This window comes from Gallus gallus, chromosome 22, assembly GCF_016699485.2.
Source record: "Gallus gallus isolate bGalGal1 chromosome 22, bGalGal1.mat.broiler.GRCg7b, whole genome shotgun sequence".
Lineage (NCBI taxonomy): Eukaryota > Metazoa > Chordata > Aves > Galliformes > Phasianidae > Gallus > Gallus gallus.
This window is the reverse complement of record NC_052553.1, coordinates 2,616,530-2,642,973: the sequence shown is the minus strand read 5'-3', so window position 1 is coordinate 2,642,973 and position 26,444 is coordinate 2,616,530. Positions and strand designations below refer to the sequence as shown.

The following is a 26,444-nucleotide window of genomic DNA, read 5'->3' as shown; positions in this document are numbered from 1 at the left end:
CCCCTCTGGCACAAATCACAGGGTGACCGTGGTGCAGGGGCAGCTGCAGGAGGTGCAGGGGCTCACTGCTTTTCCAGCAGGGTGGTTGTGCATGGGGCCTTCGGGATAACGGCAGGGATAATGGCAGGGAATTTGCGATGGTGCTACAGACCTCCTGGGCACTTAAGGAAAGTTGACCATGAAATGTTTTATAGCTTATGAGAAGCTCATAAGGCAGCCAGGACCTGCATAATGGTGGGTTTTAATTACTTAGATATTGATGGACATAATAACTGTGCAGCAACCCACAAAGGGAAACCTGTGGCTAGAGGGGAGAGCAAGATTGATCTACATGCAGCATATTAAATAACTCAAAATGTTCAGAGCCTCTTCTGGCCCTGACTCCAGGAGCAGAGCCAAGTATGATAAATAAGGTTAGGGCTGAGAAGTGTCTGGAATCCAAATGTTTATATTCTTGTTCGATTTCAAATGTTCACAGGGACAAAAGCTGTGGCAGGAGACACAACCCTGGGCTCTGTGTGCCATGTGATGTGGGTGCCGTGGAGCAGAGCTGGTTGTGGCTACTAAGGGGCTCTCGCACAGGTTTTATGAAAGCTGAGAAACACCCGGAGCTGTGCTGTGCCATGCTGTGCTGCGCCATGCTGTGCTGAACCATGGTGCTGGGTGGCTCCTGTGCTGCAGGCTCACAATGGAATTGTGTGCAGCACCTCTGTTTGTACTGATAAGGCAGATTGCTGTGCAGGCAGCACTAATTCGGGTCTGCAGCCACCGCAGGGGTTGTGGCTGAGCTCTGTGGCACTTCTGCTGTGCTGGGCTTCCATCAGCCACCTGGCAGGAACTCCCCCAGCCATGGGGGATCCAGGAGCTGGTGCGAAGCTGAGTGCAGCCCAACAAACAGCGACATCCCGTGCCAGTGCACCATGCTCCACTCACCCAAATTTGCTATGCTTTCGTATGAGCGTGAAGCACTGTGCTGTTTTCAAACACATCACAACATCCTTAGGCACAGAGCCCACTGCATTATTGAAATGCAACGTGCTTCCCGTTGTAACGCACCTGAGACCTCAGATGTCTGCGCCTTGTGATCAATAGTAGACAACAGCAGTTTGGAAACAGAGAAATCAAAGCTGTGGCACAGCAGCCGTCCCAGCTGCCAGGAGCAGACAGGAGGGGCATAGCAGTGCAGGATCCACACACACACACTCTATGGAGCAGATCTGATCGGTGCCAGCGCCGTCACTGCACTGCTCTCACACAGCATTCCATGAACTGCAGGTGGGTACTGGAGTGGCAGTGCTGAGTCATGGCCTGAAGCAGTGATGGAGCACCTGGTGGGAAGGCAGGGCCAACCCGGAGGAGCTCAGGTGTAAGCAATGTACCTGAGTGACCAGAAGGGCTGGAGCCAGGATCCACCCCTTCCCAGCCCTCATTTAAAGGTTGGCAGTGGAGGTGAGGATTTCTCACTGGGGATCCCTGCCTACCTGCGGCCTTCTGAAGGTAAGCAGCTCTTTTTCTTCATTTCTACACCTATGGCTGCAGCATTTGGCCTTGTCCTCATCTACTGCAGCCAAAGACTTTGCCGCTCTGCTGTTATTGCTGTGCTTTCCATCATGTTATAGCATTGCAGGTACAGTGAGCCCTTCCTCTGTCCACCTGGGAAAGCTGTAAGTTGTCTCTACCTTTTCTCATCCCCAAGCAGTACTGTGAGCTGAGGGCCATGCAGGGGGGGTCCCATGTCCCCTCTGGTCCCCCTGTCTCATTTCACTCTGAGAGCCCTCACTACATTTTGCATTTAGAGTGACTTCCCACCCCCCCCACTCCAGTTTGCTGTTTGCCTGAAATGGTCTGAAATGTAATAGCCCAAGACAATCATCAGCATGAAATATCTCCTACATAAAATATGCAGCAGCTATTCAGGAACGAAGATGGAGTGGAACGAGGGCTGCCAGATAAAGATTTAGAGGCGCTGCCGTGCTCCTATAGGTTGTTTACTGAAGATATTTTCTCCTAAGCCCCAGTTTTAAGACTGCCTTTCAAAAGAGGGCACCAAATAAAATTTAGCAAGGAGCTTTAACAATTCAAGCTACCATGCGCTGAGCTTTTTGTTGCCCTTATGGGAATGGAACCTCATTTCAAAGGACCTTGACTTTCCTCTGATAGTGCAGGAGAAGTGGCACTGCCAGCGCTATTTTTGCACCGAGACACTGATTGGGTGTGAAATCTGTCTCTGGTGGCTGTGCCAGCAGACCCAGGCAGACAAAACATGGATGTGCGTGGCCTGATTTCCCCTGGGATGCCGGGGAATCTGGGGGTACTCTCAGTGAAGCCAGGCCAGTTGAACAGCAGGTACTGTGGAAAAAGCTATCCCAGACATCTTGGCACTGATGTGGCTGTGTGTCCCCGTCCTGAGTCCTGGCTTGGGGAAGGGGTGCACAGGGTGTAGATGAGGATCCCTCCAGACATATGGGGCTGCAGCTCTGTGTGCAGCCCCAGAGGGCCCATTCTGCTCTCCCCATCCCAGCTGGCTCTGGATGACTGGAGCACTGCAGTGACAGGGCAGTCAGTGCCTGCCAGCAGCCACCCTGTGAGTAATTGTGGTCCGGCTGTGGCTGCAACGTCTGTTCAGGATCTCTGCCTGTTACTCAGCCTGGAAGCAGGCATTGCAGTAGGCAAAACTGTCTGACACAGAAGTAATAATGAAGTGCAGGGCAATCAGAGCCCTGTTTGTAGGCTGGACAGCTTGCTGCTTCCAACCCAGGCGCTATAGAGCCACGTAGTATCTTGGGTTGGAAAGGGCTACAAGAATCACTGTATCTCACCCCTGATGACCTGCAGCTGCCTGTTAGCCATGGGTGCTGGGACTCCCTGGGCTCAGAATGGTGCCCTGTCCCAGTACTGCAATGCTGTGCTCCGCTGCTGTGCAGGCAGGAGGGTCTGTGCCCAATAGATGCCAGGTCTGGGTGTCAAAAGCTTTGGGTCACAGTGGGAAGCACTGTCCTGCAATCTGCTGGCACAGTCAGCACTCCCAAAGTGCAAACTAATGTTATGTTTTATCATCTGCTCACCCCCCCCCCCCCCCCCCCCCTCTTTCCTGGGCTACCAGTGATGCTGTTGGCAGCTCGCACCCGGGCAGCTGCGCAGCACTGGGAGAAAAGCAGCTTTCTGCTGCCACCTCGTGATGGCAGCGGGCTCTCAGCCGGGAGAGCATGTTTGGGTTTCTGGGGAGTTCTAGAGCAGATGAGCACCTAGGAACTGCCCCTGTAACGAGCCCAGCAGCATGGTTCGTTCCTAGGAGCTGCAGCTTTATTAGACCGTGTTATTCCTGCAGCAGAGCCCCAGTCCCAGCATCACAGAGGCCATCGGGTGGCACAATCTTGCTGGTGCCTTGGGATGGTGCTCCCTGTGTGCTTTGGGGTGACGGATGGCAGCACTCTCCTCCCTCAGGCAGGCTGGTGTTCAGTGCAGCAGGGAATAATGAAACCCGGGAGAGATGCTGCAGGGCAGGCAGGGATGGAGGAGTTAGCTGAGACCTGCATCAGCAGGAGGGGCTGCAGCCCCGGCCTCCAGCGCTGCCTCCATGCACGGCGCAGCAGGCACCATGCCAGGCATCAGGCACTGATCAGCCCCTCTCTGGTGCTGTCCCTGACGCTCTTCAGGAAGATGAAGATGTGTGACCCGCCGGTCCCCTTGGCCTCCAGCGCAGCCGGGGGCTTCCCAATGGAACCAGCCTCCTTTTGCCCGGCCTTGGCCTTGGCCACAGCGATGTATTTGGACACAATGGCGATGTGGTGGGACCTGAAGTCAGCCAGAGCTGTGACGCAGTGGTTGAACGCCTCACGGAGCTGTGGGTCTGCAGAGCTGAGGATGTGCTGCCGCAGGGAAGGCGCTCGGCTGATGTCCCTGATGAAGGCGCGGTGGGGAGGGGGCATGTAGTCCCTCATCCTGTGCAGGAACGCGGCTGCAAAACACCAGCAGAGACGTGGGGAGGAATGAAAAGAGGCATTTCTTTAGGTGGAAATATTAGATTGCTTTCCCCTTCTTGTCTGCCCTTGGAAGGCCTGCCTATGCTCTTGGAAAAAAATAACAGTGCTAATGTTAAACCACTGGAGAACCTTTAGGAGCTGCTGTGATGTAAATCCAAGGGAAGAGGAGATGCAGAAGGATGGGTGCCTGTCCACAGTCCAGTGCAAAGGCTCTCCAAGCAGCTCCCAGCTGGCACTGCCCCTGCCCTCCCCTCCCTCTCCTGGATGCCTTATGGAAAAGGTTTCACCTTTTGGATCCCTGAGCACAGAAGCAAGCGAGGGCTGAGCCCCACAGCAGTGCCCTGCTGCAGGGTCTGTGGGGTACCCCAAAACCCCCAAACCTGCCTCCTGCTGGCTGTTCCCCTCTGCCCCTGGCACTGAGTTCTGCTGCTCAGTACCAGCAAGATCCCCGCGCAGCCTCCCTGTCCTCAGTGCTTTCCAAGTGCATTAAATTAATTGAGAAGCAAACCCATATTAGGTCAGTGCTTCCTTGGCGTTGGCTTTAACCCTAAAAGGCAGGTTTTAGCCTTTGCTCTCAGCATTTATGTATTATTTGCTATTAGGCTGGCTTTGCTAATTTCTGATAAACACATTCTGTTGTGGGCAGAGTGATGTGAATGGATGAGCTCAGTTACTGGCAGGGTGCTGGCGTGCTCTGCTCCTCAGCTCTGTACCCATATATAACCTCAGCAAAGAGCTGACATGCAAAAAACAAAGTCTGTTCCTCTGGGAATTTATAGCAGCACAGAAGTGTGCCAGAGCCTGGTTTATGGACTTCCTCATATAATGTACTGGGGACAGCCAGAGACAGCGGAAGGGTTTTGGAGGGTGAGGTGCGCTGCTGTACCTGCTGTAGGCACAATGGGCGCTGCACAACGGGCAGTGCAGTGGGTTGGTTCTGTGCAGTGCCTGATTTGTTTTGATAGAAGGGAGAAATGCTGGACTTACTGCTCTCCTGGCTGTGTTGAATCCCCAGGAGCTCATCGAAGGCGTGGAGCACGGAGCTCTGTGCTGCGCTGCCTCCTGAGAACGCCATGGGCTGCTCGGAGACGCCCTCGTAGAGCAGCCCGTGGGGCATGGCTGCATTGTCCCGCCAGCTGCACAGACGTGGACAGGTCAGCACAGCCAGTGCTGGGCTGCAGGGAGTGACCCTGGGCTGGCAGACGGAGTGCTGCCTTCCTGCCCCTGGCCGTGCATCACTGCGCCCTCAGAGCTGTCCTCAAATGTGAGATAAATTCAGGAATAAACAGCACATCAAGGTGCACTGCAAGGTCACGGTGCGGGGAGAGAGCCATAATGGTGTGTATTGCTATGAGCCCCGGGGCTGCATCCTCATCCACTGCCTTTATTTCAGCAGAGAACAAGACCAAAATGTGATTTCCTCCCTCTCATGAAAGATGCTCATCCCCAGCAAGGCCGGGATCCGGGCTGTGCTGCTGCCTCCCCCTCTGCACACCATTAACTCACAGCTGTGTCACCCTGCTTGTGCAAAAATGGATAAATGCTCTCCTGCAAATGGAAAGAGGAGTTCTAATTTCAGAGCTATAATGTGCCTGGCACAAAAATATCTCCTGACCTTCTGAAGAATGCACCGTTTCATGGAGCTTTTAGTGTTGGCTGCTGGAGCTGTTTGACTGCAGGAGCAGATTTTGCTCAAATTGCAGAGAAAATAGATTCATTATCGAATACCTTAACATTTTTAGTTCTCCCAGGGATGTATTTATAGTAACCTTTACTAGTGGGAAGTTGTTATAAGCAGAAGGGAATTCAAAGGCATGTTTTTCCAGGCTGATGACCATCAGGACAAGGTCAGCTCGGATAAAAAATGAAAGAGACATCATGAGGATGCATGGAGCCTTTTGACTTCGGAATGCTGAGATATGCTGAGCAGAAATAAAAATAGAAGCCTTCTGAGAAGGCCAAGAGCAGAGCGGGTTGTGATGCTGGCAGCCCTGCAGGGAGCTGAGGGACAGCAAATCCCTGCTGCCATGAGCAGGTAGTGTGGGTGGAGGGAAACACACCCCACTTACCCAGAGAGGAAGATCCTGATCACAGTGTAAAATACTGCTGGGTCCACGTAATCTAGGTGGAAATTAGACCAGAGGTGTTACTGGGGGAAGAGGCAGGTGATGGCACCTGCAGCAATGCTTCCCGTGGGCTCCCTGAGCCGAGGGGACCCCGCTGTGCCCTCAGAGCAGGGCTTGGTGAGGTGCTCTAAGGACCAGGCACATACATTAATACCATGCATCCAATGAGCCCTGAGGGTGCAGGCTGCCGCTACCGTGCACCCATTCCTAGTACCGTGCATCTGCTGCAGGGCCTTGTCCATGTCTCCAATGGCTGCTGACAACCCCTGCAGGGCTCGGTGCAGGAGCTCATCATCAAGGTGCCGGAGGGCATGAACGGCCTGAATGGTGGCCTGCAAGGAGCAGAGGAGAGCATGAAGTGGTGGGCTGAGATGTGCCCTGAATACTTGTGGGCTCAGGTGGCTGTGGGGCTTGAGAACCCTACCTTGATGCCAGGCAGGGCTGCTTTCTCCACCAGGAGTGTGACCAGGATGAATCCACGCAGGCTCTCTCCCCCAGGCAGTGATATGATGGGCTCCAGGTTCCTGCAGGGCAGCCAGCAGCTGTTTCCTTGTGTCCCTGCCTGTCCCCAGCCCTGACACCACGTGTGGTGTGCTCAGGGGCTGAGCTCTGCTGCAGCAGTTTGCACTGAGCACCAATGCACTGCCACAGCCCAGAAATGGGTGAGTGGTTTGGAGGATCTGCACAGGTCTCAGCATGCAGCTGCCTGCCCCAGTGCTGGGCCAGAGCATAGCTCAGTCTTTGGGGAAAAACCTTCTAGGTGCAAATGTCCTACTCCTCAAGTACAGGTAAGCAGGGATATGCTCTGCTCTGCCTCTGGAGGATCCTAAACTCTTCCTTGGCGGCACTGCTCTGCAGAGGCTGGAGCAGCCGCTGTTCTGCCGTGGCCATGGTGCTCTGCTGCTGTTGCAGTGGTGTCTGTGTGCTGAGGACTGAATTGTTTCTGTTGTGTACTGGGAGTGAGAGGTTTAACCCAGCAGAGCCCTGCAGTGTGGGAGCACTACAGCAATTCAAACGAAACTAATGCTGTTAGAAAATAAATAAGCATCTTAAATACTTACTCAATTTCCAGAGGCCTGGAGGCATTTTGAGCATCGACAGCAAATACACATGAAAAGAGAAGCAGAGAGAGAGAGAGAGATGTTATAAACAGTTCTAGCAATGGGCTGTGCTGCATAGGACACAAACAGGGTTGCTTGCCAGTGAGAGGTTCCAGCCCTTGGCCACTTGCCCCCATGTGTGCCATGGGGCAAAACCCTTCCCTGGCCTTCAGCCATGGGTCAGCCCCAGGCTGCGGTGGCTCCAAATGGTGCTGGCTGTGATGGGAGCTCTGTGCTGGACAGGAGCCGCGCTCGCCTGGTTACCCGCTGGGATCCTTCCTCCTCCAGTTGGCCAGGACGAAATCTGCGTGGGTGAGGATGGGGGGCAGCCCCAGGGTCTGTGACACCTCCCAGAAGGGGACAGCCAGGTTGCAGGGCAGCACCTGGGGGCACAGAGCACAGCACGGGGCTTTGCACCAGCTCTGGCATCACCTCTGCAGGACAGCTGCGGTCCCCAGAGCAGGGACTGATGTTACCTTCATGGTGCCCTCCTCGCCCTCCTGCCAGACATAGCCCATGGTGAGAAAGCTGAGCACCAGGTGGGCCAGGTGCAGCTCCTCACGTCCTCGGAGGTGCTGAGTGTTCAGCTGTGGCATCTGGCAGAGAGACCCTCATGAGCAATGGGCAGCACACGTGACCTGCATGCTCCCAGCCCAGCAGCGCCCTCCTGGCACCTCTCCTTGCACATCCCAGCCCTGTGCTCTCCCCATGGATGTCCATTCTTTCTCTCCCACCCCTGCAGGGTTTGCTGTGGATGGAACCAGTTGGGTTGCATGTGATGAATCCTGGTGACCTTTGGGATCTCACTGCCCTGCACCACGAGGTGTCTCAGCAGCTGTGCAGTGAGTTAGCTCTGTGCCAAATTAAGGCTTTGCTTTTGTACTGTGTTGGAGATGTTGGTGTGTCTCCCTGCTGAAAACAGCACTTTGCTTTCACAGGCCCAGAATTGACTGGTGCTAATCCGACCCAGTCAGAGCACTACTGGTTTGCTTCGCATGGACCTTTGCAGACCCAGCTGTGTCAGACTGAAGTGTGAGAGCACTCCAAATCCAGATATGGTGAGATGTACCTGGTGGATGCGTGCACGGAGCTGGCGGCTGGCGATCAGCTGGGGCAGCTCATGGGCAATGTCCATCCAAACGCTGTAGGAAGGTGGCAGCTCTGTCTGGGGAGATGGCAGGAGGGAGGGTGTCAGCACATCACATACTGGGGACCAGCGAGATGCATGGGTCTGTTCTGAGGCTGGGAGCTTGATCCTGCTCAGGGCACAGAGGGCTGGGAGATAAGCACAGCCCTGGGCAAAGATTTTGGTCATTGCAAGTCTACACCTGGACACAGCCGCTTCATCCTGGTTGGGCTGCAGTGCGAAGCAGCTGCAGGTCACAGAAAGGGAGCACAATGGCAGTGCCAGGTGTGCACAGGGCAGTGCTGCACTGCACGGGAGAAGGTTCTGTGACAAGGAACAGGAGCACCCCGTCCAGCCCTCAAATTGCAGCTAATGGCTCGTGTCTGGTTCCTCCACTTGTAATACCAGCCCGTGTGATTGTGAACTAATGGCCGATAAACTGCCTGTCCCTGAGAGCTCCCGCTGCAAACTGCGCCCGGTGACAAATGGCACCGCTTGCAGCACGGGAGATTTGCCATCTAAATTCCCTCCTCGTCCTCGTATAGAGTGCTGTAAATCCACAGCCACTATCTGAATAGCAAAGCTCCTGCTCCTCTCCCCTGTGCCGTTTGTTGCAGCCAGCACAATCATTTTTAAAGTGAGGAATTTGTCCTATGAATCTGCCTAAGCCAAAGCCTCGCATGCATTCCTCATTGCTTCTATAAACTACTGTAAAGCACTGCTGAGTGTCAACCCAACCAGCACGGCGCTCACCAACCCCAGTATCTGCCACGCGAGGGCACGGCCGTGTCCTACCAGAGGGCTGGGCAGAAGGAAGCCGTACTCCTCGGAGAGCTGGAAGCGGCCCAGCGCCGCGGGCAGTGGGCTCTCCTCCTTCTCGTCCCCAGCCTCCATCCCAGCCGGGACACACCGTGCTGCCCTGCTTTGTGCTGAGCCAGCGCTGTGCCCCGGCCCCGAACCTTGTCCTGGGGGGGGACCCGTGGCCGGAGGGGCTGAGCAAACATGAGTAAAGGTTGCTGATAAGCAAGCGCTGAGCTCCGGCCCCTGCGGCGGGCTTGGGGTGGGGGCTGCGAGCTGTGCCCCCCATATGGGGACATGGGGAGAAGCTCCAGCATGGCACCCCAATATTGTCCTCCTCACAGGACTGAGGATTTTGTCCCTGGGGGAGTGGTGTGTGCACCAACCCAGTTCTCAGCCCTGGGTTTGCACAGTGCTGCTGATTTACGCACTCATAACGGCCTCAGTGCAGCCAAGGTAAATTAAGGGGAGCCACAGCTGAAGCTGCTGCCATGCAGTAAGTGCTGCATGGCAGGGAGCAAAGCTCCCAGAGTCACATTTCATGTCAGCTGAAGATTAATCTGCGTTTCCAGCTAACTTCTTAATGGCTGAGCACGAGCTGAGTTGTCATTAAGTTCCCACTGTCAAAGCACAAGGCTGTAATGATGGATTAAATGTGCATTAGTGGATGGCATGCTCTCCCCATGGCAGCAGCTCAGGGGAGATGAGAGCACATGTAATATGCAGAGGGAGCACCTGCTCCCTGCCCTGCTCCCAGCCCTGCCCTGAAGGGATCACAGAGCTCAGGCACCAGAAACACATTTTATTGAACAACACACAAAAGCACAAAATACGAAGGACAGAGCCTATCAGTGTCCCTCAGACAGGCTCCAGCCCCCAGCCTGGGGGTCCATGCTGCTGCTGCTGCCTGCATCCACAAGATCATCACAAACACCCATGAATTTGGCAATATCCTTAAGGGCCTTTCCAGCTCTGCTGCTGTGCATCCACTGTGCTCCTTTCCTCGTCAATGCTTTCCTCAAGCCTACAGAGTGGGAACAGAAGGGGGTTCCTGTAAGTGCCAAACAGCACTGCCTTCCCCTCCCCATGCAGATGGCAAGGTCTGGGCTCTGCCCCTCCTGCCACCCACACCCCCCGGAGGGGAGCAGCCTCACTCCTCTTCTTGTGGCTGCGCTGTGGACAGACACCGCCTCAGCTCCTTTCTCTTTATCACCACGAAGATGAGCCCAATGAGGATGGGCACACTGAGACACAAGGTGAGAACCTGCCATGTCTTCAGCGAGCTCTTGTTCCAGGGGTCTGCAAGAGACAACTCCTTCAGCCCACAGCAGCCAGAGGGGAACAGCAGCCCCTCCTGCACTCACTGCCCTCCCTGCTCACCCCCACTCTCACTGCTCCCTCCCCGTGACTCCGCTTTCTCCTGGCAATCCGGGGGCTTCCAGCCAACATCACAATGGCAGTTCCCTTTGCTGTCACACACCTGCGTGACAGAGGAAGAGAAATGATTTCTATCAGCTGGCCATGAACACATCCTCGCTTCTGCAAACTGCAGCCTGGGAGAGTGCAGTGGTCCCAAACCCGAGGACACGCAGCACCGTCACTTACACCGTGATCATGGCATTTTCTCCTTATGTCACAACTGTAGTTCAATACAGCAGCAGACACACACTTCTGTTCCATGCAGACCTAAAGCACACACACAGAATCAGCACCCAGAATCAGTGTGGGTCTCCACTGCTGCAGAAACGCTTCCAACAGCTCCTCCTTTTCACGGGAGCCTCCACACACCTCAGCACTGCTCACCTTACGGTCACCACAAACGCTGCCGTCCCTCACCAGCATGGGGTCCCTCTCCGTGCGAGGCTGCATGTAGTCCAGTGTGACACACAGCACATTCTGCACCCGCACGTAAACCACCGCAGCCCTCTCCCTGGTGAAGGGCACAGTGCCCGGGTACTCGCAGATGAGCTTCCCGCAGCGGAGATCACTGCAGGCAGGGGAGCACAGCTTTGCAAACCACCCTCACCCTTCCACTCCTCTCCATGTCGCTCTCTGACGGGGGGGGGGGGCGCTCAGCACAGCGACGGGAGAGTGGCATTTCCTCAGCTCTCACCTCCAGGCACAGCTGTGGTAACCTCTGTGATCAGAGCCGCAGTGCCCCATTCTGTCCCTTTGGCCATTGACTTCCTCATAGCAGGCCAAGGGTCCGTTTTTGGCATCTGCAAACAGAAAGCATCACTTATGGACTGTCAGAAAGCCTCACCCCACCTCGCAGCTGTGCATCATCACTGGGGCCATGTGCTGCACACAATGGTTTTGATTCTTGTCCCTTTATACCCCCTGCAGAACAGCTCCCCAGCAGCATGCTGCCTCACCTTTGCCAAAGATCTCCTGGCACTGCTTGTCAGCGGTCTGGCATACCCCTCTGTAGCAGAAGGCAGTGTTCTGCCTGCAGGGATGCCCGTCCATGACCCACAGGTTGGGTGCGCATGCCCCAGAGGTGCCATTGCAATACTCCTTCAGCTCGCATTCATCCTCAGAGCTAGTTCTGCACAGGGTGCCTTTTTTCTTGAACTGGTGGAAAAAGGCAGAATGAGAGGAGCTTTGCACAGTGCACACTCACAGGCAGCAGCGCAGAGCCCTGTTATGATGCTCTGCACACGGGTCTCGCAATCAAGCAATGCAACACCACAGCAGCACGGCTCACCCTGCACCTGGAGCAGCACGGCCCCGACAGGCACTGCACGCCCTTCCTTGTCTTGCAGCCCACAGTGCAGCACGGATCGCGCCGGCACTCCTGGAAGGGATGAGCACAGTCAGGAGAGCTCGTGCTGCTCCCACAGGGATACAGGGACACAGCCCCAGGGGTTCCTGGCATGGCTCTTCCCCAGGCACAGCCCTGGGCTCCCACCAGGGCTCACTACCCACCTCTGCCGACCCGCAGTCGCAGGCCTCTCCCAGCTCCACCACTTTGTTGCCACACACAGGAGCTTTGTAAGACACGTTCGCAGACGGCCTGTTCAGGAGGCACTGCCCTTCTCCAGAGGTGAGAAAACGCTCAAAGTCTCTTATGCTGCAGTTGCTGAAGGCTTTGGCGCCAGCCGAGTGCCTGTAAGCAGAGGGTGAGGTGTGTGTGCCGGGTCTCCATGGCCCTTCCCATTAGCAGAAGGCACACTGGGAGGACAGGAGCCTTACACTGCACTGCTCCGCATGATGCAGGCGGCTCCCGCACAGCCACAGCTCCCAGGGTCATCGTAGTTCATCCCCAGGCTGAGCCCCAGCAGCTGGGCCACAGCCACTGAGAACACCTCCAGCGTTGTGGCACGCGGGAACTGTGAGGGCAGTGCAGCTGTGGGGCACTGCCAGCCCTGCCCCCCCCACACCACAGCTCAGCACCCAGCAAAGCAATCCCTGCTGCCAGCAGCCCTCACCCTCCAGGTGGGCACAGCCCAATGCTGTACCCAGGCACAGGGCTACCCGCATGGACAGACGGCTCCATACCAAAGCCACTCCTCCGGCGCGGTCCTTGAGGCACAGCTTCCTTGCAGAGGATGCTCCCACAGGATGGGGCTGCTCCCTGTAGCTGAGGACAGCACAGACCGAGCCCTACATGTGCTGCTCTGCGCTATACTGACACCCCTATTCCTGCCATTCCCACACCAGACATCCTCTCCTTACACAAACAGGAATGTTATGTCCTGCAGCCGCAAGGTATGCTGTGTGTTTTTCCACTGCAGAAATCTCTGCAGTAACTCTTCAGCACCTCCTGTGGTCAGGATCTTGTTCTTTTCTGTCCAGAGCTCCAGGGAAGTCAGCACTATGGTCAGGTTGAGGCGAGTGAACATCTGGGAGGAGGCAGACACCGTGGCTGGTCAGAGCCCCTTTGCTCCCCACTCGCTTTTGGTGCAGGGCCTTTTCCATCCCACTGCAGCACTTCTCCCACCCAACTGAAAGCACTCACGCTGTTCACGTAGCTGAAAAGCCGCACAATCTTTGTGGTCACCACGTATTTGTCTGCTCCCATGTGGTCGTACTGAAAGATGACAGATGGCAGAGCATAGGAGTGCCCCGTGCAGGGTCTACGCACAGCGCTGCCACCACGCGTTGCCCCCACCATGGGCAGCTCTCCCACTGCAGCCCCTGCTATTCCACACCATTTTCCATGCCCAAGGGAGCTGCTTCCCACCTCATGCGGCCTGCCAAGCCCTGTGCACATTTCCCCTGATGTTCTGTGAAGGTTTTTCATAGGGAAAATCATTTACAATGGAGAAGATGCAGACTCACCAGAGCTTTGTCCAGAATGACGTGCATCTCCAGATACCGAGGGGACCTGGGAACAGCTTCCTTCACCTTGAGAAAAACAAATTAAACAGCAACAAAAATCCCCACGCACACATTAACAGGGAGTCATCAGCATGTGAGGTACTGAACAACTGCAGGAACAACACCCGGCTGCAGAGCTGGAGATCTCCCAGGTCTATGGCACCACTGCACCGAAGCAAACTGCCCTGAGCTGTACTCACCGCTCCATCCCACGGCTGCGGGGACACCTCTGCAGCCCAGGCAAAGGAGCTGCTTCCTCCCAGCAGCTGCGTGCCCACGTTCTCCTCCTCCATCTGATAAATGAGGTGCTGGTACCCAGCTGCAGCCTCCAGCGGCCTGATCCCATAGCTGGCGTTGATGAGCTGCAGGACTCCACTGCAGGGTGAAGGCGCAGGGCAGGAATGGCTCTGCTGCAGCACCGCCGGTCCCCGTGCCTGTGCTGCTGCTGCCACAGCAGGGCGGGCAGCTTACCTGAGCCCGGAGCAGGTGCTGAGTGCCACGAGTGACTCTGGGAAACCCTCCACGTAGCCCTCATAGAAGCAGTTGCGCTGGAAGCGGTGAAGCCGCACCATCAGTACGGTGCGCGCTGTGTGGAGAGCAGCAGGGAGCAGAGACGGCGCCGGGCACGCAGCTGGGCACTACCGCGTGTGGCCCCGTCCCATCCCCGCACGTCCCGCCGAACGAGCACTGAACCGACGGCTTTTGGTGTCCGCCCCTCCCTCAGCTCCTCACCGCCCCCAGAGCGGCCGCAGCGCACCGCGTGCGCTCCTCCGGGGCGGAACAGCATCCCAAGGAAGCCCGAGGAGTGTCCGTGCAGAGGGGAAGCTGCACCGCTGCTGCTCCGGGTGTCCCCTCCAGCCCTACCCAGAGCCGTCGGGCGCAGCGCACGGCCGCACCGTTACCTCCAGACGCGCGAGTTCGGACTGCGCGCCCCCGCCGCGGCCGTCGGTGTAAATCCGGAACTCCTCGGGCAGAAACGCTCTGCGCACAGAACAGACGGACCCTCCGCGGTGCCGCTCCGCTCCGCTCCCCGCCGGGGCCGCCCCCGCTCGCTGCCTTACTTACTGCTGCCCCCACTTACTGCTGCCGCAGCCGCACGGTGCGGGGACGGCCCGCGATGGGGATGGTGACGGTTCGGGCGTGGGGCCGCCCCTGGGCCGCTCCTCCCCGCAGCACCGCCAGCAGCACCGCCAGCCCCAGAGCCGCCCGCATCGCCCCAACGGCCGCCGGTTGCTTCAACGTCTTTATTGCTCGCGTGACGGCCCCGAGCCCCGCTCCGGCTCCGGCTTCGGTTCCGGCTCCATCCCCGTCCCCGCACGGCTGCTCTGGCTGCTCCCGCTGCTCTCGTGGCTCCCGATGCTGCTGGTCTCCTCGTCGGTGGAGCTGCAGGGACAAAGGGAGGCTCAGCGCGGGGGTCTCAGTGCAGCCCGGTCCCTGCTTTCACCCCCCCCCCCCCCCGGTCCCCCCCGCCAGACAGGCTGCCGGACCCCATCACATCTCCATTTCCAAAATGTGTGCATCCCAAATTCTGTGCCCTGTTATACTGCACTGAGGACACTGTCATACTGACACCCCGAGGACCATCAAAGATGCCTGCCCTGACCTGGCCCTGCTCTCTCACGTTGTCTCTTTCACTCTTCTCCACCACAGCGGGACAGATGTGTTGCTTTCCAGTTGTGACACCTGTAGCTCCTCCTGCATCTTACTTTTGCCCTTCTACAGCTTCCTTTCCCCAGGAACTAACAATTTCTCCCAGGCCTTTTATGCAGACAGCCATCTGGGTGTCATGGAATATGTCCTCTGGATCTCAGCAGCTTTCCAGGAGCTCCCACCGATCCCTGCCCACCTCTCACCCACTGTAGGAACCACCCAACATTAACTCACTCAGCAGCTTCCATCTCCCTTGCAACACAGCGCCGCACCAGCCGGTTCCACTTCATGATCAGGATGATGATGCAGATGAGGATGGGGATGAGGAGGCAGAAGCTCAGCAGCAGCACGTTTTTCACTGAACCCTTCATAGAGCCCTTTGGGGCATGGCCTGGGGACAGAACCACACGGCAGCCCCAGGTCAGTGCCAGGCAATGCTGAGAGCCCCGGGGCTGTGCAGGGCTCTGCTGTGGGCACTCACTGTCCATGTCCCGCAGCCACTGCCCGCTGTCAGTGCTGCCGCCCACCGCAGATCCCTGCATCCTGCAGTGGGGTGGGTTCCAGCCTGGGTGGCAGTGGCAGTTCTTCTTGTTATTGCACACCTGCAAATGCCAGAGTGGAAAGAAAACTCTCTGTTTCCAGTTTTCCACTCATCTAGATGAGCAAACACTCCATGTTCCTTCATCCCATTTAATTTTTGTCGTAGAACATTAAGTAGTCTCACTTAATTTCTCCCACACTGCTGCTCGATGATTCTGGAGGAGGAGGACCCCCAGGTGTGGCCAAGTCCCAGGCACCTGGAAATAACCTCTCACTCCTCTTCAGCACCGAGCAGCACAGCACCACCTCCCCAGCAGCACTGCTGTCACTTACCCCATGGCCGTGGCATTTTTTCTGCACATCGCAGTCATAGTTCAGAATGGAGTGTGGGTGGCACGTGCCATTCATACAAACCTGCAAGTACAATAGGAAAAAAACCCTGCTGGGCACTTTTCTATCTACCTTCAGCAAGCTGGCCGTTGCTCTATTAAAGATCCTTTGGTCTAAGGGACGATCAGTTAAGCCAATGGCCCAGGCAATAAGCAGAGACCACCTTTAAATGATACTGCAAAACAACAGCTATTTCCAAAGCTGTTACACCTGTGATAATGGCACATCATTTCCACGCTTGGGAAACATTTCTTACCTTTCCGGGACCGCATTTCGTGCCATCCTTAACCAGGAGAGGATCTGTCCCGGAGGGTGCATGCATTACATCAAAAGACACGCACAGATGTTCTTGCACTTGAGCATAGATGATGGTACCCTTTAATTTGGTGAAGGGAACTCGTTTTGGGTATGTGCAGATGAGTTTTCCACAGCCCAGATTCCTAAAAAATTCATTAGCACAGCAAAGGAAGAACAGTCAGTGTGCAGAACACAGCCACGCTGCAGCAGGGGTTACATGTTGCTTCGGAAGTAAAGGCAAGCACCAACCAAACGCGCTGAGTTACACCTACAGCCAGGAGCAGGGCTGGTACCCATCCAGCAGCTGATTACCGCAGTTCCCAAACCTGTCCTGATGACTGTTGATCTCTTCATAACATGCCAAAGGGGCATTTTTTGCACCTGGAAGTTTGGAGGCAATGGAACAGGGAGTCACACAGATGCACTGCTTTTGGCATGTATCAGTTCTCAGATTAGAGGGACCCATTCCCTTCCCCTCCCCAGGTGTGGGGGTCCTGGCCCCAAAAGCTCTGCGCCAGGTGCCTCTACCTTTCCCGTAGAGCTGCTGGCACTGCAGCTCAGCAGACCGGCAGTGCCCCTGGTAGCAGTAGCCGGTGCCGTGCTCACAGCTGTGCCCATCCTGCACGTAGACGTCGGGGGGGCAGGAGGCCGAGGAGCCGTTGCAGAACTCGGGCAGATCGCACTGCGCGTCGGTGGGGGGACGGCACGGAGTGTTGGGAGCTTTGAACTGGGGGGGAACACAAACTGCTCACTGCGGCTCTGGGCACCGCGCACCCATCCCACCCATCCCGCAGGTGTGGGGCTGAGCTCCCATCCAGCATTTAGCTCTGACATGTTCAGCGTGATGCTTGCATTAACTCCCAGCAGGGACACACACATCTCACCTGACATCTTTCACAGCACAGTCCCAAGGAACACTTCGAGCCGGGCTTCAGCTTGCACTGCGTAGTGCAGCACGCATCCTTGGCACACATCTGCAAGCACACTACAAACTTTTGCTGCCCGCTCCCCACTGCCTCACTGCAGGACGATTGCTGGCCCCACCCTGCTGCCGGGGAGCAGGGCAGGGAGCAGGGCAGGTATCCCAGCCTCACAGCCCCCCCACCCCACTCACCACATCACTGCCGCAGTCGCACTGCTCGGCGTGCTCCACCACACCGTTACCGCAGATGGCGGCCCTGGGGTCGGGGTACACCCGCAGGGCTCTGAGGAAGGGACACCCTGGGTTTTGCCATAGGAACTGCTCCAGGTCTGCAGCACTGCAGCTGCTGAAGGTCTTCGCCCCACCGATGTGCCTGAAAGAAAGGGTGGACTTTGGTGGCTGTGTGCTGGCACTGCCACTGCTGTGGCACTGGGCAGCATTCAGGAACATCTTGCTTTTGGAAAGAAAAGGTATTGCTTTTCAACAGTGAACCCTTTATCCTTCCCAAGCAGGTATCCCTGCACCACCACAGCCGCAGCAGAGCTCTGCTGGGGGCATCTGTAACCCAGGGACCCCCCCGGGCACTCACAGCGCTGCCGACTCCATGACACAGGTGTGTGTGGGGCAGCGGCAGCCCCGGCCGTCATCGAATCCCATGCCCAGACTGCGCCCCAGCAGCTGCGCCAGGAGGACGGAGAACGACTCCAGCGTCACGGCGCGCTGCAGCTGCAGGACAGCAGTGCTGTTGGCTGTGGCACGGCCTGGCCACGTCCCCCCACTCAGCACAGCCCCGTAGCACAGCCCCATATCAGCCCCATACCACGGCCCCATTACCACAGCCACAGCGCCGGTTGCATCACTGCGGCACAGCGTGCCCGGAGAGGTCGCGCCCACGAAGTCAGCCTGGTCCCGATACCTGGAACACAGCTGTGTGCAACACCCAGTGTTCCAAAGCACAGAGGTTCAGCAGATCACTGCTCTTCGGTAATGGCTTCCTTACATCAGCAGGTAGGGCACTTCGTAGGGCTGCAGGACAGTGCTTCTCCTCTTCCAATCCAACAAGCGCAGCAGCACCACTTCTCCAATGCCCGCGGTCTGAAATTTGTTCCTGGACCTCCAGACCTCCATGGAGGACAGCGTCACGGTCACGTTCAGGGGGCTGAATATCTGGGAGCACAACGGGAGAGATGGCCCTCCTGTCGGGCAGGGAAGAGCCTGCGGCCGCTCTGCGCACGGAGCACCACCGCCCCTCAGTGGAACATTTCGTTATAGGACAATACGGCACCAAGGCGATTTTAGGGACTGGGAGTAATTCCAGCACAGCACGGATTGAGTGGTGTCTGTGCTGCGTGGCAAAGGGTTGAAAGCAAACATTAGACAGACCCGAGCAGCGCCGAGCTGTGCAGCTGAGCCCAACCACCAGAACTCCCACTGCAGCACACAAAGCACAGGTGAAACTCACGCTGTCGAGGAAGCTGATGAGCTGAACCACCCTCCGTGACACGATGTGTTGGTCATCCCCCAGGTGCCTGTACTGGAACACAGGGATGCACTGTGGCTATTGGCCGCACTGTGACGGGCTGATGGCCATGGGGTGGGTGCAGAGTGATGTGGGAGCACAGCAAAGCTCTGCAGGGGTGCAGAGGACAACCGCAGCCTGGGGTTGGCTGCACCAGGCTTACCAAACTCCTTTCCAGAATGACGTGGAGCAACACCTGCCTGCGGTGCTTTGACAGTAGCTGGAGGAGAAAAAAAAGATAATCATTGTTAATTAATCTCTCCATGTAATTGAGACGCAATGAGTGCCGACCTCTGACAGACCCAGAGATGCCGGTGCTGGGTCAGTCCCAGTGACAGCACTCACTTTCAGAGCTGGCTGTGCTGTGTCCGAGCTGCTGTCAGCCGCCAGCGCATCCGTCCTGCCCCTGGGGTGGCCGTGTGGGAGCAGAGCCCCATCTGCAGCCCCACTGCCCACAGGATAAACCACGTGCTGGAAGGAGGGCGAGGAGCCCAGCGGCTCAATCCCATAGCTGGCATTGTGGAACTGCAGAAGGCCCCTGCAGAGGGCACAGCGTCAGTCTGTGGGCAGCGCCAGGCAGCACTGAGCACAGCAGCTCTGTGCCCCATACCTGAGCCCCATGCAGGTGCTGAGGGTCACTGCTGAGCCAGGAACGCCCTCGATGTAGCCACGGTAGTAGCAGTTGCCCTACGGCAAAGCAAAGGGAACCCTCAGCACTTCCACAACCTTCCCAACAATGGCTCTGACTGTGTATCTGCATGGACAGCTTTTTGTTCCACCCCATCACCTCCTGCCTCGTTTAGGGTACAAAAAGGTGGAGAAAGAAGGGAAACTCTGCTCGTCTGTAATAAGGAGAGGCACCTCTGAAAGCACTGAGCAGGAAGGCCACCCTGCAAACTGCCAACAGAGAGAAGCTAGCTGAGATTACCTTGATATATGGTGAATCAGAGCGCAATGATCCCGTCTCATTGTATGTGTAAATGCTGAAATCGGCAGGTAAGAAGAATCTGGAGCAGAAATACAGCGAAATGTTCTGAAAACATCCAAAGAAACATTTGTCTGGGATTTCCCCAGCTCAAACCAGCTGTTGCAGCCACACTGCGCACGGATGGAGCCCACAGTCCCTGCAGACCCCAAACCACCACCACCGGAGTTGCAGGCATAAGCACCCCCAGCCCCCAGCGCAGCCATGGGATGGTGGCAGCAGGGTGGAATCACCAAAACAAGGTGGAATGAACTCACTGCTGCTTGAGGTGAATGGTGTACAGCCGCCCTTCCACTGCGAGGACGTAGGACAGCGTGTCCTTGCATGTGCAGAAAAGCAGAGAAAGTGAGAATGAGGAACAGAAAACAAAACACAGAGAGCAGCTACGGGAGCTCAGAAGATGCTGCCAACCCCACCACCCATTCTGGTGCAGCTCAGCATCACTTCCCAGAGCTGCACCATCACCACTCACACTGTAAGGGCTGCACACTGCATTCCTGCGTTGGTACCTCCACTCACACACACACACAGTAATTCCATCACTTCAGTACCGTCTCTCCAGTTGTGTTTGAGATCACCCTCTGGGGAACTGTGATGTGCAGAGGCACTTGTGAATCTAAAGAAACAAGCTGGATTTAGTGAACATTGCAAGGGAACACCACCTCCCATGGGCATCTGCGAGCCGTGGTTGGGTCCATGCACAGCACGAAAGGAGGCTTTGCATGGGCTGTGCCTGCTGACCTTCACCTGCTCAGCCGCTGCCTCGCGGCCATGCAGCACCTCTTGTGAAGTTTAAACCAAAGTCCGTGTACCACTGCAGGACCCGAGCCCTGCAACATGAATGCTAAGCAATGGGAGCACGAGGCGAGGCTCCGGGTCAGCTCAGCCAACCCAACCTTTCCCAGAACACAGCAGGGCGCACGGAGCCCACGCTCACACGGTTTGTTGTACGCACACTTCTGCTTCAGGAGGGGCGCAGCGCTGCCCCGCGCCGAGTGCTGCTGTCCCCGAACCGACGCCACCGAACTTCGCGCATTGGGCACAGCAGCACAACTCGCGCTCACTGTGCCGGGCGGCAGAAGGGCTCTCTGAGCAGCTCAGCCCCCAGCAGCAGAGCTCAGTGTTTGCTGAGAGCGAACCCAACCGGCACGAGGCCCTCCCAAGGACTCCCCTTTACAGAGCCCCAAATCCTCATCCCGCTGCCCACTGAGCACCCGACGGGTGGGCTCCGAACCGGGACCCCCACCCGCACAGCCCCGCACAGCCCGCGCAGGGCCGGACTCACGCAGCGCGGCCAGCATCGCCAGGAGCAGCGCCAGGAGCAGCCCCATACTGCGAGCCCTCCGGTAACGGCCCCACCGTAACGGCCCCTCCGTGCCCCCCCCCCCCCCGCATCCCCAGGACAGAGGCGCGGCCTCGCGGTGCTCCCAACGCTTTATTCGCTCCCGCCGCGCTCCGCCGCGTTCCCCTCCGCTTCATCCTCCTCCTTCTGCTCCTCCTCCGCGTCCTCGCTGCGCTCCTCGGCGATGCTGCGCGGGGGGATGAATGGAGGGGGGATGTGAGCGCACGGAGCGGCTCAGCCCCGCCCCGCCCCGCACTCACCGCTCTCCGTTCCCAAACCGACGGACCCGCAGCTCCCGGCGCAGCAGCACCAGCAGCAGAGCCACGGGCACGGCGGGCAGCAGCAGGCAGGCGGCCAGCAGTGCTCCCTTCCGCTCCGCGTTCCGCTGCGTCCGATGCTGGGGGGAGCCTGGGACAGAGAGAGCGGCTGTGGCCGGGCGGGGGGCGAAGGGCAGCCCCGCAGCGCCCACCCAGCCCCACACTCACTGCGCTGCGGCAGCTGCACGCCGCTGTCTATGCTGCCCCCGAGGCGCGACCCGCGCTGGCGGCAGTCGGGCGGTTTCCATCCCGGGTGGCAGTGGCAGTGCCGGCGGTTATTGCACACCTGGGGGGGGGACACGGCGGACGGAGGGTCTTCAGGTCGGGCTCAGCCCTTCCCGGGGCCGCCCGCGGTGTGGGCAGCGAATCCTCCCGACGAATCGCAGCCCCGCGCTCCGCCGCTGCTCACTCCGTGTCCGTGGCATTGGATTTCGCTGTTGCAGTCGTAGCCCAGCACGGAGTGGGGGTGGCACGTGCTGTTTATGCACACCTGGAACATCACAGCGCGGCTCCGTTTTGCCGTCAGAGCGCTCAGCTCAGTGTAACGTTAATGAATATTTACAGCATTTATCAGTATGAAACGCAGCAGTGCTGCAAAGGAGCAGCTATTTCTAAAGCCTCGTTTTCATTTAAGGCTTATTTCTTGCATTGCAGCTGATTATAAAATGTTTCCCTACCATTTCAGAGCCACACTTTGTGCCCGCCGGGACCAGCAGAGGATCCTGACTTGCTGGTGCATTCAGGAGGTACAGGGATACACACAGCTGCTCACGGACCCGGGCATAAATGACAGCAGCGGTGTCCGTCTCCAGCGGAGCGCTGTGTGGGTATGTGCAGATCAGTTTGCCACAGCGGAGGTTCCTGTAAAATCAGTGTGCATGAGATGGATGCGTGCGCCATCAGCACGGACATCCACTGCAAGGTGAAACATCAGCACCGTTCAGCCATGCAGCGCCACCGTGGAGAGGGGCTGTAGCGCTGGCAAGGAGAACACACACACCACTGCATTTATTGCTTAACATCAACAGCAGCACTGATGCTTTCCTGCTCTGCACAGCCTGAATTAAACCCAACAGTGCGCTTTCAGCAGCGAAGTGCCCTTCCCTGGCTGCCTACCTCCATGCACAGGCCCTGTAGCCATGCCGGGGGTGGTACCCACAGTGCCCAAATCTGTCCCGCTGGCTGTTCAGTTCCTCATAGCACACCACGGGAGCGCTCCTCGAACCTGCATGTTTGCCAGTCATGTTGGTCATAATGTTGGGTCATAACAGTCCCCAGCAGCATCCCAATTCCTCAGACTGCACCCGGCAGAATACAGATCCTGGTCACTGCCACCACCCTGCATCCCACCACCCGCTGTCCCCAGTGCTGTGCCGGGAGCTGCTACCTCTCCCGTAGAGCTGCTGGCACTGCAGCTCAGCAGACTGGCAGTGCCCCCGGTAGCAGTAGCCGGTGCCGTGCTCACAGCTGTGCCCATCCTGCACGTAGACATCAGGGGGGCAGGAGGCCGAGGAGCCGTTGCAGAACTCGGGCAGATCGCACTGCGCGTCGGTGGAGGGACGGCACAGAGTGTTGGGAGCTTTGAACTGGGGGGGAACACGAACCGCTCACTGCTGCTCATGGCTTCGGGGCACTGCAAACCCCCAGCAGCCTCCCCCAGTAACTTCCCTCCAGAATTTTAGGGAGCTGAGCTGGAAATCCCCACCTCAGGGACCACCTCAATTGCGCAGCAGCAGTTTGACTCCATCCTTAAGCATGGGAAACAGTATTTCTCCAACAATCGATGGTGGTTACAAGATCAGAGCCTCACCTGACATCCTTCACAACATAACCCAGAGGAACATTTCGCTCTTGGCTTAAACACACATCCTTTAGCGCAGCACTTATCCTTCGAGCATGCCTGGGGACACAGCAGAACCACATTACACCGCAATTTTGTCCCCCCAGAGCTTCTCAGCATCAGAGCTTCTCCCCTTTTCACCCCCACAACACAAATCTAGCCAGAGTGCACAAAGCCGCATTGCCAGGACCTGAGCACGGCCCCACACTGCCGTTCTCACAGCTCATTGCTCCAAATGGACGACAAAGCTCTGTATGGAGATGCTGCAGTGCACACCTCGGCGCTGCCGCAGTCGCACTGCTCGCCGCGCTCCACCACGCCGTTACCGCAGGTGGGTGAGCGGCGCGGGGAGGATCCCTGCAGTGGGGGGCCGTGCAGGAGGCAGCGCCCCCCATCGCGCCGCAGGAACTGCTCCAGGTCTGCGGTGCTGCAGCTGCTGAAGGCCTTTGTCCCACTGATGTGCCTGAAAGAAAGGATGAGCCGCGTCCCTGCGCCGCCACTGCTGTGCAGTGCTGATGGGAACCGGGCAGCATTCAGGAACATCTTGCTTTTAGAAGTAAAGTTTTGCTTTTCAGTAGTGAACCCCTATTTATCCTTCCTCCCTTCCCAAGCAGGTATCGCTGCACCACCACAGCCGCAGCAGAGCTCTGCTGGGGGCATCTGTAACCCAGGGACCCCCCCGGGCACTCACAGCGCTGCCGACTCCATGACACAGGTGTGTGTGGGGCAGCGGCAGCCCCGGCCGTCATCGAATCCCATGCCCAGACTGCGCCCCAGCAGCTGCGCCAGGAGGACGGAGAACGACTCCAGCGTCACGGCGCGCTGCAGCTGCAGGACAGCAGTGCTGTTGGCTGTGGCACGGCCTGGCCACGTCCCCCCACTCAGCACAGCCCCGTAGCACAGCCCCATATCAGCCCCATACCACAGCCCCATACCACAGCCACAGCGCTGGATGCATCACTGCCGCACAGTGTGCCCGGAGATGTTGCAACTGCAAAGTCAGCCTGGTCCCGGTACCTGGAACACAGCAGCTCTGTGCACAGCCCTTCCCGTGGTGCCCTGCAGCTGGGAGCTGGGGGCTGAGCTCTGCTCTTCTCCAGTCATTGCAGTGTTTTGGTCTTACACAAACAGATAGGTCACGTCGTATGGCTGCAGAGCCAGGTGTGACCGCTTCCACTGCAGGAACTGCTGCAGAAGCTCATCTGCTGCTCCATCTGTTGGGATTCTGTTCTGCTGCATCCAGAGCTCCATGGAGGACAGCACCACAGTCATGTTCAGGGGATTAAAGATCTGAAACGTAGCAGCAGAAGCAGTGGCTGCGCACACCTTGGTCTCGGAGCAGTTGAACCTTTGTATCAGCCCAAGGGGCTGCACCTCTGCCAAACTTACATTGTTCACAAAACTGAAAACCTGGATCATCTTCTGTGTCACAGCATTCAGGTCTGAGCCCAAATAGTTGTACTGAAAAACAACATGAGGCATGCAAGTGGGCAAGGCATGGCTTGTGACAGCACGAGACATTAAAATGTTCCCTATACCCATCACATCAGTGTGAGCTACCAATGCCCATCCTTCCCTCCCTGCAAAACCCACAGCACAAATACCACCCCAAAAGGAAGCCACAAATGAGTGGAAGCTGGAAATGGGACAATCAAGCAAACACAAGGAGAAAACAGATACTGCTGACTTACCAGAGCCTTGTCCAGAACTACATACACCTCAACGTACTTGGGTAACTGTGCTGCATCTGATGGTGGCTGAAAAGAGAACAGCCAGATGTGCTGTATTCCTGCATCCTAAGAACTGTGTCCCTGAGCTCTGCTGTGCTACATAAACGTCAACAATGTACAGAGCCATTCCAGCTCAGCAGCTCCTCACTTCTTAGATGAGGCAGGAGCACAACGACCACGCGACAGCTCATTGCAAGCCACTGCCATCACTGCCCATCCAGGCTGCCCGGGCACAGAGCCCCCACGGGACACAGCCCCACGCTCACCTCCTGCAGCCCTTCTCCCGCAGCCCTGGGGCGGCTCTGAGCAAACAGGAACCCCGCTGTGTTCTCACTGCTCATCCGATAAACGAAGTGCTCGAAGGTGGGGGAGGAGTCCAGCGGCTCGATCCCGAAGCTGGCATTGTGGAACTGCAGCAGCCCCCTGCGGAGGACACGGTGCCACCAGCAGTGCCAGGCCTGCTACCTCCAGCTGAGCAGCACTGTGCCCATACCTGAGCCCCGCGCAGGCGCTGAGGGTCACTGCTGAACTGGGGACACCCTCGATGGAGCCGTGGTAGTAGCAGTCGCCCTATGGCAAAGCAGAGGGAACCCTTTCTGAGCTGGGGAGTCTCAAGTGCTGGTCACCAAATAACAACAACCCACGCTTACCCTGATATGGGTAGAGTCAGACATCGAGAATCCTGTCTCATCTGACATATAAATCCTAAAATCATCACGTATAAAGACACTGCAGAAGAGCATTAAGTCAAACACTGAAGCATTATCCCGTGCTCCCTGCAGCTCCAACATCACTGCCATTCGGGCTGCAGCCACAGGCACCCCCCGCCCCTTCCATCCCAGTGGGGCAATGGCAGCTCCAGTGCCCGCAGGTGGGAATTGCCCCATGCCAGGACAGCAGGGCAGGTCCAACTCACTGCTTCTTGAGGTGGATGGTGTATGGCTTCCCCTCCACCGTGAGGATGTAGGACAGCGTATCCTTGCAGCGCAGGAAAGCAGAGAAGGGGAGAATTATGAGCAGAACAGCAAGCACAGAGAGCAGATAATGGCAGCTCAACCAGCAGACACTCCCTGAGGGGCAGGAAGAGCCCCACACCCACCAGCACATCACCCCATCACCCACCCCTGCATGGGTAGGAAAGGAACACTGTGAGTACCGACAGTCCCGTCTCGTTGGGGGGCAGCCGCAGCGGGGTTGTGATTTGTGACGATGCTCGGGGGCCTGGGGAGAGAGCAGCAGAGCAGCATCACAGCCAGCAGCCCCCGCACGGCCCCATGGCTCTGCAGGGAGCACTGGGTGACTCACACAGCGCAGCCAGCAGTGCAGCCCCCAGCACCAGGCAAGGCCCCATGTTGCTGCTTGCTCAGCAACAACCAGCAAAGCTCCGCCGGCAACGGCCCCAACAGAACGGCCCCGCCTGCAACGGCCCCAATGGAACGGCCACGTGCAGCCCCAG

At 57.5% G+C, this 26,444-nt stretch overlaps 4 protein-coding genes across 9 annotated transcripts; all 4 read right to left on the bottom strand.

The window, feature by feature from the left end:
- Window positions 1-3,281: 3,281 nt before the first annotated feature.
- On the bottom strand, window positions 3,282-9,279 carry IDO2 (indoleamine 2,3-dioxygenase 2). Of its 3 annotated transcripts, none has more exons than XM_424397.8 (10): window positions 9,131-9,279; window positions 8,279-8,374; window positions 7,686-7,805; window positions 7,474-7,592; window positions 7,171-7,185; window positions 6,534-6,633; window positions 6,324-6,441; window positions 6,053-6,104; window positions 4,971-5,119; window positions 3,290-3,958 (listed from the first exon to the last, which is right to left on the bottom strand). In XM_424397.8, exons 1-10 carry the CDS (start codon window positions 9,227-9,229, stop codon window positions 3,609-3,611), a joined length of 1,218 nt encoding a protein of 405 aa, XP_424397.3. In that variant the 5' UTR covers window positions 9,230-9,279; the 3' UTR covers window positions 3,290-3,608. The 3 variants fall into 3 exon arrangements, with proteins under 3 accessions (XP_040507474.1, XP_424397.3, XP_046759376.1); XM_046903420.1 differs by having other exon boundaries at window positions 8,279-8,370; XM_040651540.2 differs by having other exon boundaries at window positions 3,282-3,958; window positions 8,279-9,279.
- Window positions 9,280-9,915: 636 nt separating this feature from the next.
- ADAM32L2 (ADAM metallopeptidase domain 32-like 2) lies at window positions 9,916-14,693 on the bottom strand. The gene is made up of 18 exons (XM_025142934.3): window positions 14,538-14,693; window positions 14,359-14,437; window positions 13,928-14,004; window positions 13,657-13,831; window positions 13,418-13,483; window positions 13,095-13,166; window positions 12,812-12,978; window positions 12,635-12,716; window positions 12,329-12,465; window positions 12,062-12,242; window positions 11,841-11,930; window positions 11,509-11,707; window positions 11,247-11,352; window positions 10,937-11,120; window positions 10,739-10,819; window positions 10,514-10,613; window positions 10,288-10,432; window positions 9,916-10,157 (listed from the first exon to the last, which is right to left on the bottom strand). The coding sequence occupies exons 1-18, from the start codon at window positions 14,666-14,668 to the stop codon at window positions 10,088-10,090; spliced, it is 2,142 nt and encodes a 713-aa protein (XP_024998702.1). The 5' UTR covers window positions 14,669-14,693; the 3' UTR covers window positions 9,916-10,087.
- ADAM32L1 (ADAM metallopeptidase domain 32-like 1) lies at window positions 14,687-21,130 on the bottom strand. 2 transcript variants are annotated; one of them, XM_025142931.3, is made up of 20 exons: window positions 21,045-21,130; window positions 20,311-20,375; window positions 20,017-20,078; window positions 19,703-19,781; window positions 19,385-19,461; window positions 19,120-19,312; window positions 18,938-18,994; window positions 18,718-18,789; window positions 18,256-18,422; window positions 18,090-18,171; window positions 17,845-17,981; window positions 17,448-17,628; window positions 17,218-17,325; window positions 16,862-17,060; window positions 16,606-16,714; window positions 16,293-16,476; window positions 15,980-16,060; window positions 15,588-15,708; window positions 15,341-15,497; window positions 14,687-14,839 (listed from the first exon to the last, which is right to left on the bottom strand). In XM_025142931.3, the coding sequence occupies exons 1-20, from the start codon at window positions 21,088-21,090 to the stop codon at window positions 14,701-14,703; spliced, it is 2,316 nt and encodes a 771-aa protein (XP_024998699.2). In that variant the 5' UTR covers window positions 21,091-21,130; the 3' UTR covers window positions 14,687-14,700. The 2 variants fall into 2 exon arrangements, with proteins under 2 accessions (XP_024998699.2, XP_024998700.2); XM_025142932.3 differs by having other exon boundaries at window positions 17,218-17,307.
- A 25-nt stretch (window positions 21,131-21,155) lies between these two features.
- On the bottom strand, window positions 21,156-26,389 carry ADAM32 (ADAM metallopeptidase domain 32). 3 transcript variants are annotated; one of them, XM_025142933.2, is made up of 20 exons: window positions 26,294-26,389; window positions 26,145-26,209; window positions 25,905-25,966; window positions 25,639-25,717; window positions 25,482-25,558; window positions 25,255-25,411; window positions 24,950-25,015; window positions 24,648-24,719; window positions 24,382-24,548; window positions 24,194-24,275; window positions 23,950-24,086; window positions 23,535-23,721; window positions 23,229-23,318; window positions 22,806-23,004; window positions 22,535-22,643; window positions 22,096-22,279; window positions 21,828-21,908; window positions 21,587-21,704; window positions 21,362-21,509; window positions 21,156-21,288 (listed from the first exon to the last, which is right to left on the bottom strand). In XM_025142933.2, exons 1-20 carry the CDS (start codon window positions 26,337-26,339, stop codon window positions 21,195-21,197), a joined length of 2,220 nt encoding a protein of 739 aa, XP_024998701.2. In that variant the 5' UTR covers window positions 26,340-26,389; the 3' UTR covers window positions 21,156-21,194. The 3 variants fall into 3 exon arrangements, with proteins under 3 accessions (XP_024998701.2, XP_040507472.1, XP_040507471.1); XM_040651538.1 differs by having other exon boundaries at window positions 21,167-21,288; window positions 22,806-22,959; XM_040651537.1 differs by having other exon boundaries at window positions 21,167-21,288; window positions 25,639-25,693.
- Between the last annotated feature and the right edge of the window lie 55 nt (window positions 26,390-26,444).